The sequence below is a fragment of the Lynx rufus genome, unplaced genomic scaffold (genome assembly GCF_022079265.1).
Source record: "Lynx rufus isolate CCGP_SWC_20201006 ecotype Redwood Valley unplaced genomic scaffold, mLynRuf1.p SCAF_8, whole genome shotgun sequence".
NCBI lineage: Eukaryota > Metazoa > Chordata > Mammalia > Carnivora > Felidae > Lynx > Lynx rufus.
The window spans coordinates 43,792,188-43,807,883 of NW_025814896.1; the positions used below are offsets into that span (position 1 = coordinate 43,792,188).

The window sequence follows — 15,696 nt, forward strand, 5'->3', positions numbered from 1 at the left end:
CTGGTCTTTGCTGATGGCTCCCAGAGCCCATGCCTCTGCTTTACAGGCTCCCTTGAGCCAGATCAGCCCACCTGGGAATCCGTGCCCTACTGGTGGAACCCTGAATTGGCTGAGCCCTCTGGGGATATAGGGCCAGGAGCACTCTAGAGAAGCAGTTCTGTGCTGGTGGACAGAGCTGCCATAGTACCTGTGGCCCACCAGGGTCACACTCCTCTGGGCTCCAGGTGTGATGCAAGCCTGTGGGTCTAGACCACACTCCTTTAGCTGCAGTGGCCCTCGCCTTGCCACATGCTTATTTTGAGTACCTCACTTCCACACATTTTCTTGATTTCTTGGTTCCCAGCCTATGCACCCGATGTTGGGTCCCCCATCAATAACCCTCTTCTGGGGTGCCTGGGTGGCTCGGTTGAGCGTCCAACTTTGGCTCAGGTCATAATCTCGCGGTCTGTGAGTTCAAGCCCCGTGTCAGGCTCTCTGCTGACAGCTCAGAGCCTGGAGCCTGCTTTGGATTCTGTCTCTCTCTGTCTCTCTCTCTCTCTGCTCCTCCTCTGTTCATGCTCTGTCTCTCTCTGTCAAAAATAAATAAACATTAAAAAAAAAAAATAACCCTCTTCTGTGCCTGCCCAGGCTCTGAATAGCTTTAAGGTAGAACAAAGAGGTAGCCTTGGTGGTGAGGACTTTGCCTTAGTGACAGAGGGAGCTGCCTTTGGGGATGTACTTAGATGGGCTGGCCCAAAGGTAGGCTGGTCCCTAGAGGTAGGCTGAGTCCTAGCCTGATCTTGGCCATTGCAGGCTGGCTCTGGAAAGCAGAATGAGTGGGCTTGCTCCCAGCCAGGCCAAGAAATGACCATCGTGCCTTTTGTTCTCCATTTTTCTTCAGTAGCATGTTCTTTCGGTGTGGTTTTCTTGCCCCCTGCACTCTCCCTGCCCCCATTTGTCCATATTCTACCATGGAGAGTGGTGGGAATGACGGTAGTAACAGAGACTCAGATTTCCTGTACTCTGACTGCCTGGCTGTGGACCCAGTGCCATGCCTGTACTAACATGCATCTTCCTTGTGGTGACTGTCCTGCTATCATCCTTGAACAAACGGGCACGGAGAGGCAGGGCAGGGCTTCTCGGGGAGTGGTGACTGTCAGTCAAGCATTGTTGAAAGGGAGGGATATCAGCCTTTGCACATTAACGGGGCGCATTGGTTTGGAGCTGGTAAGGCCCTTGGATAGTGGCTGCTGGAAACCAGGTCACAGCAGGTTTGGGGCTCATAGCTGGGAGTTTTCCAGCTGGAGCATGTGGCACAAACATGCCTGACACGTGCTTCTCCTCCAGCTCTGGATAGAACCCTGGGACTTATATTTAAGGACGACTTGATCATATCACCACTGGAGCCCAGATGTAGTTTTGCAGATTTGTTGCTGTCTTTTAAGATTATTTTTTAAAAATGTTTTTATTTCCCCTGGCCAGTATAATTTTTCATGGGGCTTTACTCTTTGATCTGAACTGTAAAAAATGTACCCATGTTAAGACCTCTTAAAACATGTCTTTGGATTTATTGTCTGTACAAATGGAAGTTCAGATAATAGTTCTGTTCATAACTGAAGAAAAACAGGAAAAGAAGATAAATTTCTCACTACTTGGAATGATAAACACGGTGAAGCATATGCTGTAATCCTGGCAACAGAAATTCAAGGTCGGAAATAATTCCTTTCCTCCTGAGTCTGCCTTCAGCTTCCCTGAGGAGTGCAGCGGCTGAAATTTGCTACTAATTGTAGCCATAATTTTAGCATGCAATTAAACACATGATTTCCTTCCCAGCTGATGTCTTTTTTGCTAGTCTGACATGGATAAAACAAACGCTCTGTAGATTTGAATGGCCACTTTAATCTGATAGGAGTTCAAGAAAAGTCACCATTGTTTGAGCACATTGGGCTACCCAGTAGGAACTAAGTTAATCTTGCCTGTAAAAGTTGTGAACAACGTGGGTGCTTCTAATGTATTTTTTAATGCTGCTGTCTGTACGTTGAAGAAAACATTGGTGTGCCCATTTTGCTAAGACCCTCCATGAGGGTAAGGATCTTTGGAGGGAGTGATACCAGGGGAAAGAATCAGAGTTGAAAATTGTGTAGTTGTGGTAGGAGCAAATGCTCACAGAGATCTCCTCATGCAATGGTGGGTCTGGTACTGGAGGGACCCCAGGACCTGAGAGCATAGCTGCTCTCCAGGAAGGAAAGGAGCCAGAAAGGCTCCAAGCTGGCCTGCCCTGGGTTAGTGTGTCCATTTGGTGCTTTTCTTTTCCTCGACCTCTCCCAGAGGGTTGTTTGCCCTCTAAAGGATGTTTTGTGTGAAAATAGAGCTCCTTGCCTAGGGGAGTTTGGGAACCATCAGGGTAAAGAAACGAAACAGATTTCTGTACTCAAGGATGTCTTGACAGCCTATTACTTGCTGCTGTGCTTTGTGATTCTCTAAGGGAGAGTTCAAACAAATGTGGTTTTCCAAAAGCATGTGACTGTGGTATTCTTTATTCAAGGCATACCTGGCAGGGCACAGGGAAGCATGGTTCTGGTTGTGTGGAGCCTCTCAAACACGACTTCTTATAATAACAAGAGCAAATGCTGGTTTTGCACACACCATATGTGAGCCGCTGTCCTAAGCACTTGCATTCACTGTTTCATTACATTTTCCCTGTGATTTAGTCCCTCTTGTTAGCATCCCTGTGATACAGGCAAGAAACTGAGCCATTGGGAGGTCAGGAAAGTTGCCCCAGGACTCAGAACTTGTTGGGGCGGGGCCTGTCCTCTTCCAGCCTGGGTCTTTGTTGTCCTTCAAGTCCTGGACCTTGTGAAGCCTCATCCAAGAATCCCCCAAGGGGGATTTGGACCCTCCTCTGGCCTGCAGAGCCAGAATCCCTCAAGGTCTCTGCCATGCTGCATTGTCACCACAATGTGCCCAACTGTCTTCCATACTAGACCACGGGGTTCATGAGCGCCAGGGCTATCTGTGCCTTTGAGCTGAGTCTTTGATCTCTAGCGCCATGCCTGGCACAGGGTTGCTATGAGTGAAAAGCGGTGAGCGATTTTCAAATGTGGACTGGATCTCATATGCTCTCTTTGCTCCTTAATGGTGGGTGGCAGCAGAAGAGTTCCTGATGGTTCTCAGTTTCTGAGGACTTCTATTTCACTCTGGACCCAACTCTTTTCTTTCTTTCTTTTTTAAATGTTTTTAGTTTTGATTATGTTGAGAGACAGAGAAGAGAGAGAGGGAGAGAGAATCATGCACGAGCAGGGGAGGGGCAGAGAGAGAGAGAGAGAATCCCAAGTAGGTCCCATGATGTCAGCATAGACCCCCATCTCATGGCTGGAACTCACAAACTGTGAGATCATGATCTGAGCTGAAATCAAGAGTCAGATGCTTAACTGACTGAACCACCCAGGTGCCCCAAGGACCCAGCTCTTCTCTTACTTTGGATTTATTAGAGAGAAATTGTCATGACCAGTGTGTTACTTTGAGTAAGCATCCGTATGTGTCATCAACAGTGTTTAGGCCCAGGGCTTAACATTGGTACTTGGATGTGTGGAGTTGACATTCTGATATTCCATGGCATCATCTCTCAAGGCATATTCTTGGCTTTTTTTTTTTTAAGTTTATTTATTTATTTTGAGAGAGACTGAGGTGAGGAGGGGCAGAGGGAGAGAGAGAGAATCCCAAGCAGGCTTGCTTTGGTAGTGCTGAGCCTGATGCAGGGCTTGATCTCACAAACCATGAAACCTAACCTGAGTCAAGAACAAGAGTCTGATGCTCAACCGACTAAGCCATCCAGCCACCCCTTGGCTTTCTTTATAAGTGTAATTTAGCATTTGGGGATTGATAGACACAATTGAGTGGGTTTGAGTGTTAGAAGGTTTGAAATAGGACATAGAGAGGTGCTCTTTTCTGGGGCAGCCCATAGCCATTTTGAAATGAGTCCTAGGGAGCTGAATGGTTCCAACAGTGAGGAAGCAGGACCTCCCTCCTCACCTTATCTTTTTCCTTTTCTATTTAATTTGTTTGAAAATTTTAAATTATGAAGCATGCAGAAAGTAGATACTAGTGTACTCACTACCCAGTTAGTCATATTTATCTGAGGTCTTTCTCAAATCCCACCATCCTCTGCCTTCTCTTCAGTATGAATGTGGCTCCTGTCCTGTGTTTGGCATTCACCTTTCCTGCTCACATTTTTTTGGAGATATATATATATACATATATATATATATATACACATATATATATGTATATATATAGGTAATATGTATATATATATTATATATATAATTTATTAATATTTATAATAAATAACTTAATTATTATTTAATTAAATAATGGATATGGCTGCCACACAGTATTCCACTGAGGAATTAAAGTAGAGTTTATGCATTTATCCCCCAATGAGGGGCAGATTGTGTCCACTTTTTCTGTTATAAACACTGCCATAATAAACACCCTTAAACATTCCTTTTGTATAAGAGTTTCTGAGTAGACTCTTCAGGGGGGAATTCCAGACTTGTAGAGTTTCTTCAAGCACCACCATGCCCTCCAAAGTGGTTAAATCAATTTACCTTCCTGCTGTTTTATAGTCCCGTAAGCCCACATGTCCCCACCCTGGTGTTCTCAGATCTTTTCATTCTTGCCAAGTCTGTAGGGCATGCAGTGGCACCCCTGCTGTTTAATTTTGCATTTCCCTCCCTATTTTTGGAGTTGATCACCTTTCCCCATGGTTACTGTCTAGTCGTATTCCTCCCGTTTCTGATCCCATTGATCTGGGTGGCTTTTTAGATAGGAGTAACCTGGGGCTTCCCTCTCTCATAACTGTTTGCATTGCTCTTTCAGATGGCAAGTTTGGTGCCTACATGCAAGTCCACATTCAGAATGATGGGCCTGTGACTGTAGAATTGGAGTCCCCAGCACCTGGCGCTGCTGCCTCTGACCCAAAGCAGGTAAGCCTGGATTCTCTTGGGTCTGTCTTCTGGCTTTGGTTTCACTGGAATCCCTGGAGCAGTTCTCAGTCTGAGGTGGAGTAAGGACTTCACTGTAGTAACCTGATACCTATTTTAATGCATCCCTTCCCAAGAATGCATTTGTTTACACTGCATGTCCTTGGTGCTGTGGTAGGCTCGACAGCACTTCTCCCTTGACTTTGTGTTCCAGGGAACACGTCCTTTACAAGAGCCAAGCTCTTCCTCTGGGCTCCTTTCCCTGTGAGGTGCGTTGGTGCCTACACGCCACTGGGTGGCAGCAGAGTAGTGGCATAACTCCACTGAGCCCTGGACTGGCCTGTTCACCAGTTCGGAATGGTTTCCTGGAGTGGGTTTTGTCCCAGGTGTCGGTACATGTGTCACCTGAGGTTGTTTGTAAATCCTCATATTTCTAAAGTACTGTCTCATCAGGATTTGCTGCCAGCTCTCTCTAAGCTTCAAGGAAAATTTTTAATTAAAATAGAGAAAGGAAATCTGTGATAGTTCTTGCAACCTGAATGGTTCTTATAGATGCTTAACACTTCTTAAGGCTTTAATTCATGTGCCCACTTAGCCTTCAAGTGGGCAGAGGAATGAGAACTGAAGGGACATTTCTTTCTTCCCCTTGTCTCTCCCTCCCTTGCTAGAAAGCTATGAAGTGGAATGATGCAGTAGGTGGGAGAAGTATCATATAAATTTAAAGCTGTATGTCACCTGTTTAAAGTTATAATGTTTTTTTCATTGGTATTTATTGAATAAAATACTTTTGAGATACTCTCTTCACAAGAATACAGTATGAGAAATGACAGAGCCCATAGTGTGAATCTTTTTCTTTTATGTTTATTTATTTATTTTGAGAGAGAGAGAGTGCATGTGCGCATGCAAGTGGGGAGGGGCAGAGAGAGAGGGAGAGAGAGAGAGTCCCCAGCAGGCTCTGCACTGTCTGTGGGGAACCTGATGTGGTGCTCGATACCACGAACCCTGAGATCATGACCTGAGCCGAAACCAAGAGTTGGACGCTTAACCAACTGAGCTACCATAGCCTGAATCTTCACGAACAGTGTCTGAAACCTACATAGTCCCCAGTCCAGCCACTGGGACAGAGTACTAAGGCTCTGTAAGCCTTACAAAACAGTTTGTGTGAATTATTTTGTGCCTGTTTGCTAATAAATTCTTATCTTAAATATCAAAGACTGCGGAATAGCAGAAGTTGATCTGAGATTTGCCATTAGTATAACCTGATACTAGTCTATAGGAGAATAGCAGACTCTCATCCATTTTGGGTCCTTATTGTTATCAACCAAGAAGAACCTAATAGTTAACGCAAAATCAAACTGGCTTGGGTCCGTTCACAGATTGCAGCTGATGGTCCTCTCAAATGCAGAAAACTAAAACTAAACTCCTGCCGCCCCACCATCAGAATGTTCCTTCTGCCTACCATTTATCTTGTCATCCAGGCCAAAATCTGGTGTCCTCCTAATTTCATCCCTGCCTCTCCCAGTATAATTTCCCATATGCCAGTATTGCTCTCAGTTTTTTTTTTTAATGTGTTAAGTAATTTAATCTTTATCATTGGGTATGTTGAGGAAGTTGCAGCACAAAGCTTAAGCAGCAGCTTAAGGTCACATGGCTGCTAAGAGGCAGAACTAGGATTCAAACCCGGTTTTGAAAATCAGAAAGCAGAAAATTATTGCCTAAAATCTGAGGTCACTGGACATTGTTTTTGAAGAGATATCTAGTAGTCTCTGAATGCTTGCCACCTCCCAGCCTTTTTTGGAGAAAAATGTCTGTGGTTCCTGTGCATTGGGGGGGACCATGGTTTATTTTTAATTTTTATATTCTTATTCAGTGTATTTAAACTAAAAAAAAAAATAAGCAGTTTACCCATGAGTGATTTTTTAAAAAATAGTTTAGCTGTTGTCTTTTTTTCTTAGGTCAAAGTTATAATTTTTAAGGGGAACATAACCGTTCTTTCTTGTTACTGATTCTTTGGATTGATAGAGAAGCAGGAACACGTCTGATGTGGTAGTGCTGGACTTCAAAGGTGATAATCAAGGTTCCTGGAATTACTGATAACATTAAAGAAAATCACAAATGAAAAATCTACGTGAAAATTTAAAGTTTATTTTGGAATAATTTGAGATGTAAAGAAAAGTGTCACATTTCCCATGTATACTTTACCCAGCTTGCACTAATTTTACTGTCTTACATAATCATGTCCACTGATTGAACATTGAGATTAAAATTGATATAATACCATTAATTACACTACATACCTTATTTAAATTTCACTAGGTTTTTTTTCCCTCTAATGTCCTTTTTCTATTTCAGGGTGATGCCACATTGCACTTAATTGTCATTTCTCTTCTCTAATCTGGGACAGTTCCTTAGCCTTTCCTTGTCTTTCATAACCTTGACAATTTTTAAGAGTACTGGTATGCTGGGGCGCCTGGGTGGCTCAATTGGTTAAACGTCTGACTTCGGCTCAGGTCATGATCTCACGGTCTGTGGGTTTGAGCCCCGCGTCGGGCTCTGTGCTGACAGCTCAGAGCCTGCAGCCTGCTTCAGATTCTGTGTCTTCCTCTGTCTCTGACCCTCCCCCGTTCATGCTCTGTCTCTCTCTGTCTCCAAAATAAATAAACGTTTCAAAAAAAATTAAAAAAAAAAAAGAGTACTGGTATGCTGTTTTGTAGAATATTCCTCAATTTGGGCTTTCTCTGTTTACATTGAGGTTATGTATTTGACAGGAATAGCAAATAGCACAAAAGTGATGTGCCCTTCTCAGTGCATCATAAGGAAGTATGAGACTGATTTGTCTTAGTATAGGTGATGTTACCCTTGATCATTGGGTTAAGATGAAGTCTACCAAGTTTCTTCACCCTACATGGAATATTAACCTTTTCCTCCTTGTCTGCTCTCTTGCTTGTTTATAGGAGATGGCTGTCTTTCTGTTTCACAGAGAAAGAAGCCACAGAAGAAGGGCAGAACTGCCCTTCTCAGTGCTGAGGCCAGTGCCTCTCCTAGGCCAGGACCAGCTCTGTAATTTGTGAGGCCTAGTGCAGAGTGAAAGGGAGGGACCCCTTGTTAAAAAAAAAATAATAAAGAATTTCAGGATGGTGACAGCAGAGCATTAAGCCAAGGGTGGGCCCTTCTACATGTAAGGCCCCATGGGACTGCATAGGATGGGGCCAGACTAGTCTGGGCTGTGGCGCCTTCTCCAACCTCCTCCCTTCCCAGCAGCCTCCATTAAGCCCTTTGTCATCTTGTCCAGTCAGTGTGTCTCCCTCACTCATCCATCTGATTCCCTTGGCTTTTAAACCTTCCTGAGTATTTCCAGTTGAGAAATGCCTCTATTTCCTTTCTTCTTGCTGCCTGCTCAGTGTATACTGTAACCTGCAGAGGCTCCCGCCAAGGCCCCCGCCAAGGCCCCCACCAAGGCCCCCTGAGCTCCACATTGTCTGATTCGGGGCTGGCAGGCCCTGATGACATGACCACTCAGCAGCTCTTGCCACTGTGGCCCGCTTGCCCCTGGACATGGTCTTGAACCTTATTTTCTGGGGCACCATTCTCTCCTGGTTTTCCTCTTGCCTTTGGCTACTCTCTCTGGTTTGGTTTGATTGCTGTTTTGTAGTTCTGATTTATTATTCTGCTTTAACTCTATTTGAAGAAAATTTTCAGTCAAGCTTTTTTTTTTTTCATTCTAAATGTCAGACGCCCTCCCACCTTTTTCAAATATTTTATTTTTAAGTAATCTCTACATGTAATGTGCCGCTTGAACTCACAACCCTAAGACCAAGAGTCTCATGCTCCACTGATTAGCCAGCCAGGTGCCCCAGAAAGTCTTTTATTTTAGTTATTTCTGAGGCTGTCTTTTAGGAGCTTTCTTTTCAAACGCATGAATTGTGCTCTATCAATTTCATTTGTTTTACTAGTTAACTGGCCTGGGAGTCTCAGGCCCTGCAACAGTGCGCAGATCTGTGTCTTTCACTCTCCAGTAGGTGGTGGCAAGTAGGCATGGAGGGCTGTTGTGATGGTGGATGCCGGCCTTTGCCTATGGTTTGTCTCTGCCTTTCCATTCTCAGTAAGATGGGGGTTCCTCTTTGGGCACATAGCTAGTTTGCTTTTGTGTTGGTAGGAATACTGCAGCCAAATTCTTTTCACTGATAGATAAGTATGACTTTCTATTCTGAGCTTTTAATTCTGTTTTATTTTCTCAGTATAACCCAGCTAGTAGTGAAAACTACATACATTGTAGAGAAATGGTTATTTTTCTATTTTTAAATACAGGTTCTTTAAACCATCTGAACAGATGTGCAGTGTGTGTGTGTGTGTGTGTGCGCGTGTGTATTTATGCATCCAGTGTCATTTTAGTACATGAGAGTGTACTGGGTACTTGAGGGAGAGAAAGAAGTGCTGTGACCCAGTTCCTGCTCCTGGTGGTAGATCTAGGGCAATATAAATCTGGAAGGTTAATAACAGAGAGAGGGATAAAGAGTAGTTATATGGCAGAGTAGGCTGTGTCACAAGACCATCATGTCATGCTTCTCCTGGAAGCCCTTCAGTGCCTTCCAGATGCATTTAGATTACAATCTAAGTTCCCTCCTGTCACTTACCATGGCCTGAATGCCCAGACTTCTGTGGCTCTGCCTGCCCTGCTCCGCTGCCATCTGCCTCTGAGTCCCTATGCTTTACCTATTGTCACTGCCTCTCTGTTCTGAGAACAGATTGAGCTCTTTGCTACCTTTGACTCTTGTCTCAATGTCAGTGTCTCCTCCTTCCTCAGAAGTGATCCTCTGACCCCCTCAATCCCAAGTAAGCCCCTGCTGGCTACTCTCTCACGGTGCTCTGATGATTAATTTCATAGCACTTGGCCTCCTATTATTATCTGCTTGTTTCCTTGTTCCTTATCTGTCTACCCCACTCCTAAAACTCAGGCTCCCTTGTTCTTGTTCACTGCCATGTCCTGGAAGCTGAGCCCGGGGTGTGTCATGGGCTGGGTGAGCTGTGCTGTCTGCGAATGTCCTAGGTTCTCAGAAGGCCAATGCCACTGCTCTTGCAGTCAAGTTGGGCAGGACTCCCAGAGGATTGGAGGTTTCCACTGACCTTTAAGGACCCTGAGGGGAGGAGGCATTCTTGGTTATTGTTTCCAAACTTGCACTTCAGTTAGAGGTAGATTATTTCCATGAGTGCCAGAGCTCTATGGGTGATGCAGCTACTTATTGCTAGCGAAGCCCGGGCTGGTGCAGGTGACTAGTGGTTTGCCTGCCTTAACTAGATCTCTGCTTGCTTTTGGAACGGGGCCTGCAGCTTCTGCCTGCTTTCCTGTGGTTACATTGGCAGCACGCCCCATGCGTTTATAAGTTGCTGTGTGGGTCCCACGGTATGTTCTGACTGTGAGAAGAAGTTGGAAGAAGAGCCTTATGTGGCTCTGAAAGAGGTATTTCCAAAAGGAACAGGGCATGGAAGCAGTAGCAGAACCACCAGACGGAAGTTCTTTTCCTTGTTGCATTCTTGCGGAAGAACATGATTCTGGTAGGAACATGCTGATGATTACCTAGAAAAGATCGCTAGAGCATGAGTTCTTCCATGGGTGGCTAGATATTGGGAGATTTCAGCCCCCTACAGAGCCATTCCTGGTGGTAGAAGGTTATTCCTGCTCTTGTTTTAATTAAATACCCTTCCCCTTAAGTGGGGGATGTTTGCCTGGGTCTCATGTAGATGGGGTTGCATGTATATGTGAGCAGATGGGAAGGTATATTTTGTAATTAAGGAGCTCTTCCCTGAGGCCCAGAGCCCACCTAGTTTGTAGTGTTGCCATTAATTATTTATATTCTCATTTATTTAGTGTGCTTGAAACCCTCACTTAATTGAAATACTAGAAGGAGGTGAAAAAATGAACTTTGAAATACACATCTTTGAATTAGCTCACGTGTGTATTGACACATTGCTGGGGTAAAGTTGGCCAGTGAAAAATGGTACCAGCGCTTTTAATTTTCTGCTTGTCTGAATATCACCATCATTTCATATATAACTTTCTCCAAAGACTTGTTTTATCAACAAGTATCCATCCCCATGCCTGGGAACCTTGGAATGCCTAGCTTAGACATGCATGGCTTCTGTGGGATCAGAAAGAAATATGTAGGGTAGAGAGGTGGGTGGGGCAAAGAGCTCCATTTGGTTTTATTGGTACTTTTTATTGGTACTTCCGGAGACGAGGTACCCTTTTTAGTAGTACAAGCTATGGAAGCCAAAAGGTGAAATGGCGGACAGACTAGGACACAAGTGGCCGTCTGTCGCAGGTGCAGAGAGGAGGACTCTTCATTGCTGCATGTTCCACTTTGAGGTTCAAATCTAATGAGAATTATTTTGACTATAAGACAGAATTATGTTGATGTCCGTAAGTCTGTTTTCATAGAAAAAATTTTATTTAATGTAGGTTTCTCTTTTTTTATTCTTTTTTTAAGGCTTGAGTTCCCAGTTTCTATTGGTTTCCTCTCAATTTTTGCATGACCTGAACCAGGCTTACCTTGTTGACTTGCCACAGGAGTGTGCTTCCAAGTCTGGTTGCCAAAGTGGTACCCAGATCCTGTCATTTATTCCAGTTGTTAGTTCATTTTGTCACATTGATTTATCAAACAGATGTTGACAGGAGTCCTGCTTTGTTTATACAGAAGTGTTGCTAAAACAGAAGCAGAAACTTAGCCAGAGCTTCTTCATTACAGAGTTTTTGTTGTTGCTGTTGTTCATCTTTGTCACGGTATCATGGTGGGCGTGCTGGTGACCCAGAGTCCTGGGACTTCACCTGCCTCACAGAAGGCTCCCAACAGGACAGGGCTGGCACTTTGCCAGATCTCTTGGGCTACAAAGATCGCTCTTGATTTTCTTTCAGTGTGGACACTCACTTTGCTGAATTAGGAAAGCAGCATAACCCTCTGGGGAGAGAGTTGGGTGTGGAGGCTGGGTGGGTTCTTGACCTCCCTCAGCCCTGCCCTTTGCTCACCAGCAGTCACAATCTCTACTGAGTCCATCAGTATGTGTGTGTGGGTGCCCTGCCCTGAGCGTGCAGACAGAAAGGTTGGGAGCCTTGAAGATGTTTCCAAGAAGGCTGGCTTCTTCCTAGTTGGGGAGCTGCAAGGGGTTGCTTTTGTCTTTAATTTGTTTCCGTATAGATGATTGTCCTGCGTTGGTACACCGTAGAATTAAGAAGAGGCCTTTCCAGGGCACCTGGGTGGCTCAGTCAGTTAAGCATCTGACTCTTGGTTTCTGCTCAGGTCATGGTCTCATGGTTCGACAGATCGAGCCCTCTGTCGGGCTCTGTCTGCAGTGACAGCATGAAGGGTGCTTGGGATTTTCTTTCTCTCTCCCTGTCTCTCTGCCCCTACCCTGCTCGCTGTCTCTGTCTCTCGAGATAAATAAATAAACTTAAAAGAAAAAAAAAAAGGCCTTTCCAAGAGGTATATGACTGTGTCTCTGCTTGAGGGTTCATTGATCGATTGATTGGCCTTCATCTTATCTTCTTATATTCATAACATGTGTTACTGAAATTACAAAAATTGAGTTTGTTCCCTCCTAGTGAAATATGGCTGGTAGGGGTGCCTGTGTGGCTCAGTTAGTTAAGCGTTTGACTCTTTCAAGAGGTGGGTTGTTTTTTTTTTTAAGTTTATTTATTTATTTTGAGAGAGTGAACGGGGGAGGGGCAGACAGAGAGTTAGAATCCCAAGCATGTTCCATGTGGACAGCACAGAGCCTGATGTGGGGCTTGAGCTCATGAACTGTGATGTTCAACCGACAGCCGGATATCCAGGTGCCCCAAGTGTTTGACTCTTGATCTCAGCTCAGGTTCAAGTCCCATGTTGGGCTCTGCACTGGGCATGAAGCCTACTTTAAAAAAGTATATATGGCTGGTAAACTAAAAACTATGAGCCTCTCCTTTTCTGTCTTTGACACATAAAACATTTGTAATCTTTAACTAGGTTAAACAACTCTCTTGGCAGTAATGTTTTAGTGCATTTGAAGTTTAAGGGCTTTATTTATTTGTTCCTGTGTATGTATTTTGGGAAGATTCTTAGTTATCTTAATCTTCTAATGTTATTTGTGGATGTGTTAAAAACACAAACTCCTTACCTTACTGACTTGACCTGCCAAAGATTAACTTTTCTTTTTCCCAAGGGGGGGAGGTAAAGTTTATCCTCCCATGGATTTATACTTTGAGCAACAGCAATACTTTAATTATACAGACTCAAGATTTTAATTGGGAATTTTTAGCTTTTTAGCTAATTTATTAGGAGGTTCATAGTCCTGGATAATTGTAGAAAAATGTTTGGCAAATCAGTGGTGTTTTGTAGAAGGGCTTGTTCAAACATTCGCATTACTAATGGAGAGAAAAGAATGATGTGGAAGAGATAGAAATAAAAAATGGGCTTTCATCAGATTCTCAGAAGGCCCTAAAGAAATGAAGATACTGGCAGGCTGGGGGCTGTTGTGTGCAGGGATTCCACACTCTCTTTTTCCACCAAAGTCACTCGGGCTGGTAGTCGTGTTCTTCTGAGGGCTTCAAGCTGCACAGGGTGCATATTAAAATGCAGAGGCTTGGTGCATCCTCCCTGCCCCCCCCCCCCCCTTTCTGAACCAGAGTTCCTGGCATGTCTAGATGTGGAAGGCAGAAGAGTAGCATATTTATGTTTTTAACTAGTTCTTTGTGTGTTCTTCAAGTACACTGATGTTTGAGAACTACTGGACCAGAGGAAATTGAACATTGCCATTTTTATCTGCTCCAGGCATTGGTCTCTCTGGACCACCCTGCCTCCCCCCGCCACCCCCCTCAGCTGCAGTGTCTAAAAATACTTTACAACCTGTGTTCCTGCAGCTGCCAGGAAGCAAGATGGCTGGGCTTGATTATTGAAGTCACATATGAGGCAGCTCTTATTCATCAGTGTCCCCTCAGTTCCTCACTCCCCTACCCTCCGTACACACAGCGATGATGAAAATATTCCCAGAGCCTTCTTGACACAATTGCAAATGTGTCAGGGAAAAGCTGATAGAGAACAACAGCTCAGTACATTAGTGATGGATGATGGGCTTCTCTGCCGAGTGCCACTGAGGCATGTGCTGGTGGAATAACTTCTTTCTTAAGGCACACCCAATGTGTGGATTGCCCAGTGGCTCGATGAGCTTGCCTCTTAAGACTTTTGGTTTGAAAAGCGGTATATAGTTCTCTAGGTTTTTTGGGTATGAGGCATGGCTTACTCATTGGTTGATTTATTCATGGGACTTGAATAAAAACCCAGGGTGATCATCACCCAGGCCTTGGCTGGGAGAATTACAATTTAATGGAATGCATGAATGTTGAGGCTTTGTGGGCAGTTGGCTAATCATTTACTTTTAAACACAGGGGACATTGTTAGGGGTTCATATTTTATGATGTATTACTTGTTAAGTTCATGGTAAAAGCTTTTCACATTAAATTGTAGGATTAGTTTCCTGCAGATTGCTTACTATTTTTTGATTTTTTTTTTTTTTTCCTGCTTGTGTTCTTGGTCATCCACTTGAAATGAACTCTTTCCCTGTCTCCACCTGGTGCTGTCCCCCCCACCGTCTTTTAAGGTCCATTTCAGATAGTGCTTCATTCATGATGCTTACCTCAGGGCCGATCTGAGCAGGCTCTTCCTGCCTTTGAATCCTCACTGCATGGTGTGGCACTGGTTGCATAGTGGTTAATGCTTTAAATAATGACCCATCCTTATTTATTTGTTAGTTTGTTTGCTTGTTTGTTTATCCACCATGTGTCCATCCATCCATGTACCCATTCAACTGTTCACTCACCTACCCCACCCACTCCTCCATCTGTGTAACAGATACTGATAGGGTGCCTGCTCTGCGCTGGCCTTGCATATTAAGTACAGTACTGAGCCGATGTTGTGCCCTCATGGAGCTTGCATTCTAGTGAGAAATATACAAAAACAAGCATAATTTAAAGTTGTGATTATATAAAGAAAACAGGGTGAGGTATAGAGAATACTGTTGGGGTCAGGACTACCTTAGGTATGAGGGCTAGGGAAGGAGGTGGAGCTGAGAGGGAGCCAGGCACATGAAGCTCGGGAGAGGAATGTGCTTGATGGAGGGGGCAGCAGGTACAAAGCTCTGAGGTGATCAGTGGAAGAAAGGCCAGTGTGGCCGGAGCTTGGAGGGTGTCAGGGAGAGGGTAGGACAGTGAGGGCAGAACTGTGACCCAGGCCTAATGGTGCGAGGCCTTTTGGCCAAGGCAGTAAGCCAGATGGTTGTTGGAATTTGAGAGTATCTATCTGTGTGTGTTCGTAAGGTGGCTGAGCTGGACTGTAGTGTAGCTGGAGAAGGGGCAGTGGGGAAAGCAGTTAGGAGCTCGTGCGACAGGTAGGTGAGAGGCCTTGAGAGAGTCTGGATGTACTTTGGATGCTTTTGACCATTCTGGTGTTCTGCCTTCCACAGTAAGACTTCTCTATAAATGATTCATGTTTGAATTTCTTTTATACAAGGGTTTGAGCAGTAGGACATACTGTAAAGTCTAACCTCCCACAGTTCACTACTAGAAAGACCCCATTTCTGCCTCCAGTGGAGGACAGTGAGGGGATTCCATGGCACAAGTTTCTTTGAGTTTCTAGGATGAGATCAGACATTTAGACATCAAGGGGTATGATACTCACCCCTGGTTCTGCGTGATCCTGGGGCACAGTCT

General features: G+C 44.4%; 1 protein-coding gene across 2 annotated transcripts in view; it reads left to right on the plus strand.

The window, feature by feature from the left end:
• DTD1 (D-aminoacyl-tRNA deacylase 1) overlaps positions 1-15,696 on the plus strand; it is a 211,129-nt gene that overhangs the window by 27,083 nt on the left and 168,350 nt on the right. For both annotated transcript variants that reach the window (XR_006960194.1, XM_047068612.1), the window contains exon 4: positions 4,861-4,967. Coding sequence is in view for 1 of the 2 variants with exons in the window: in XM_047068612.1 (XP_046924568.1) it covers positions 4,861-4,967 (107 nt within the window). In the remaining variant the exon portion in view is untranslated. The remainder of the gene's footprint in view (positions 1-4,860; positions 4,968-15,696) is intronic.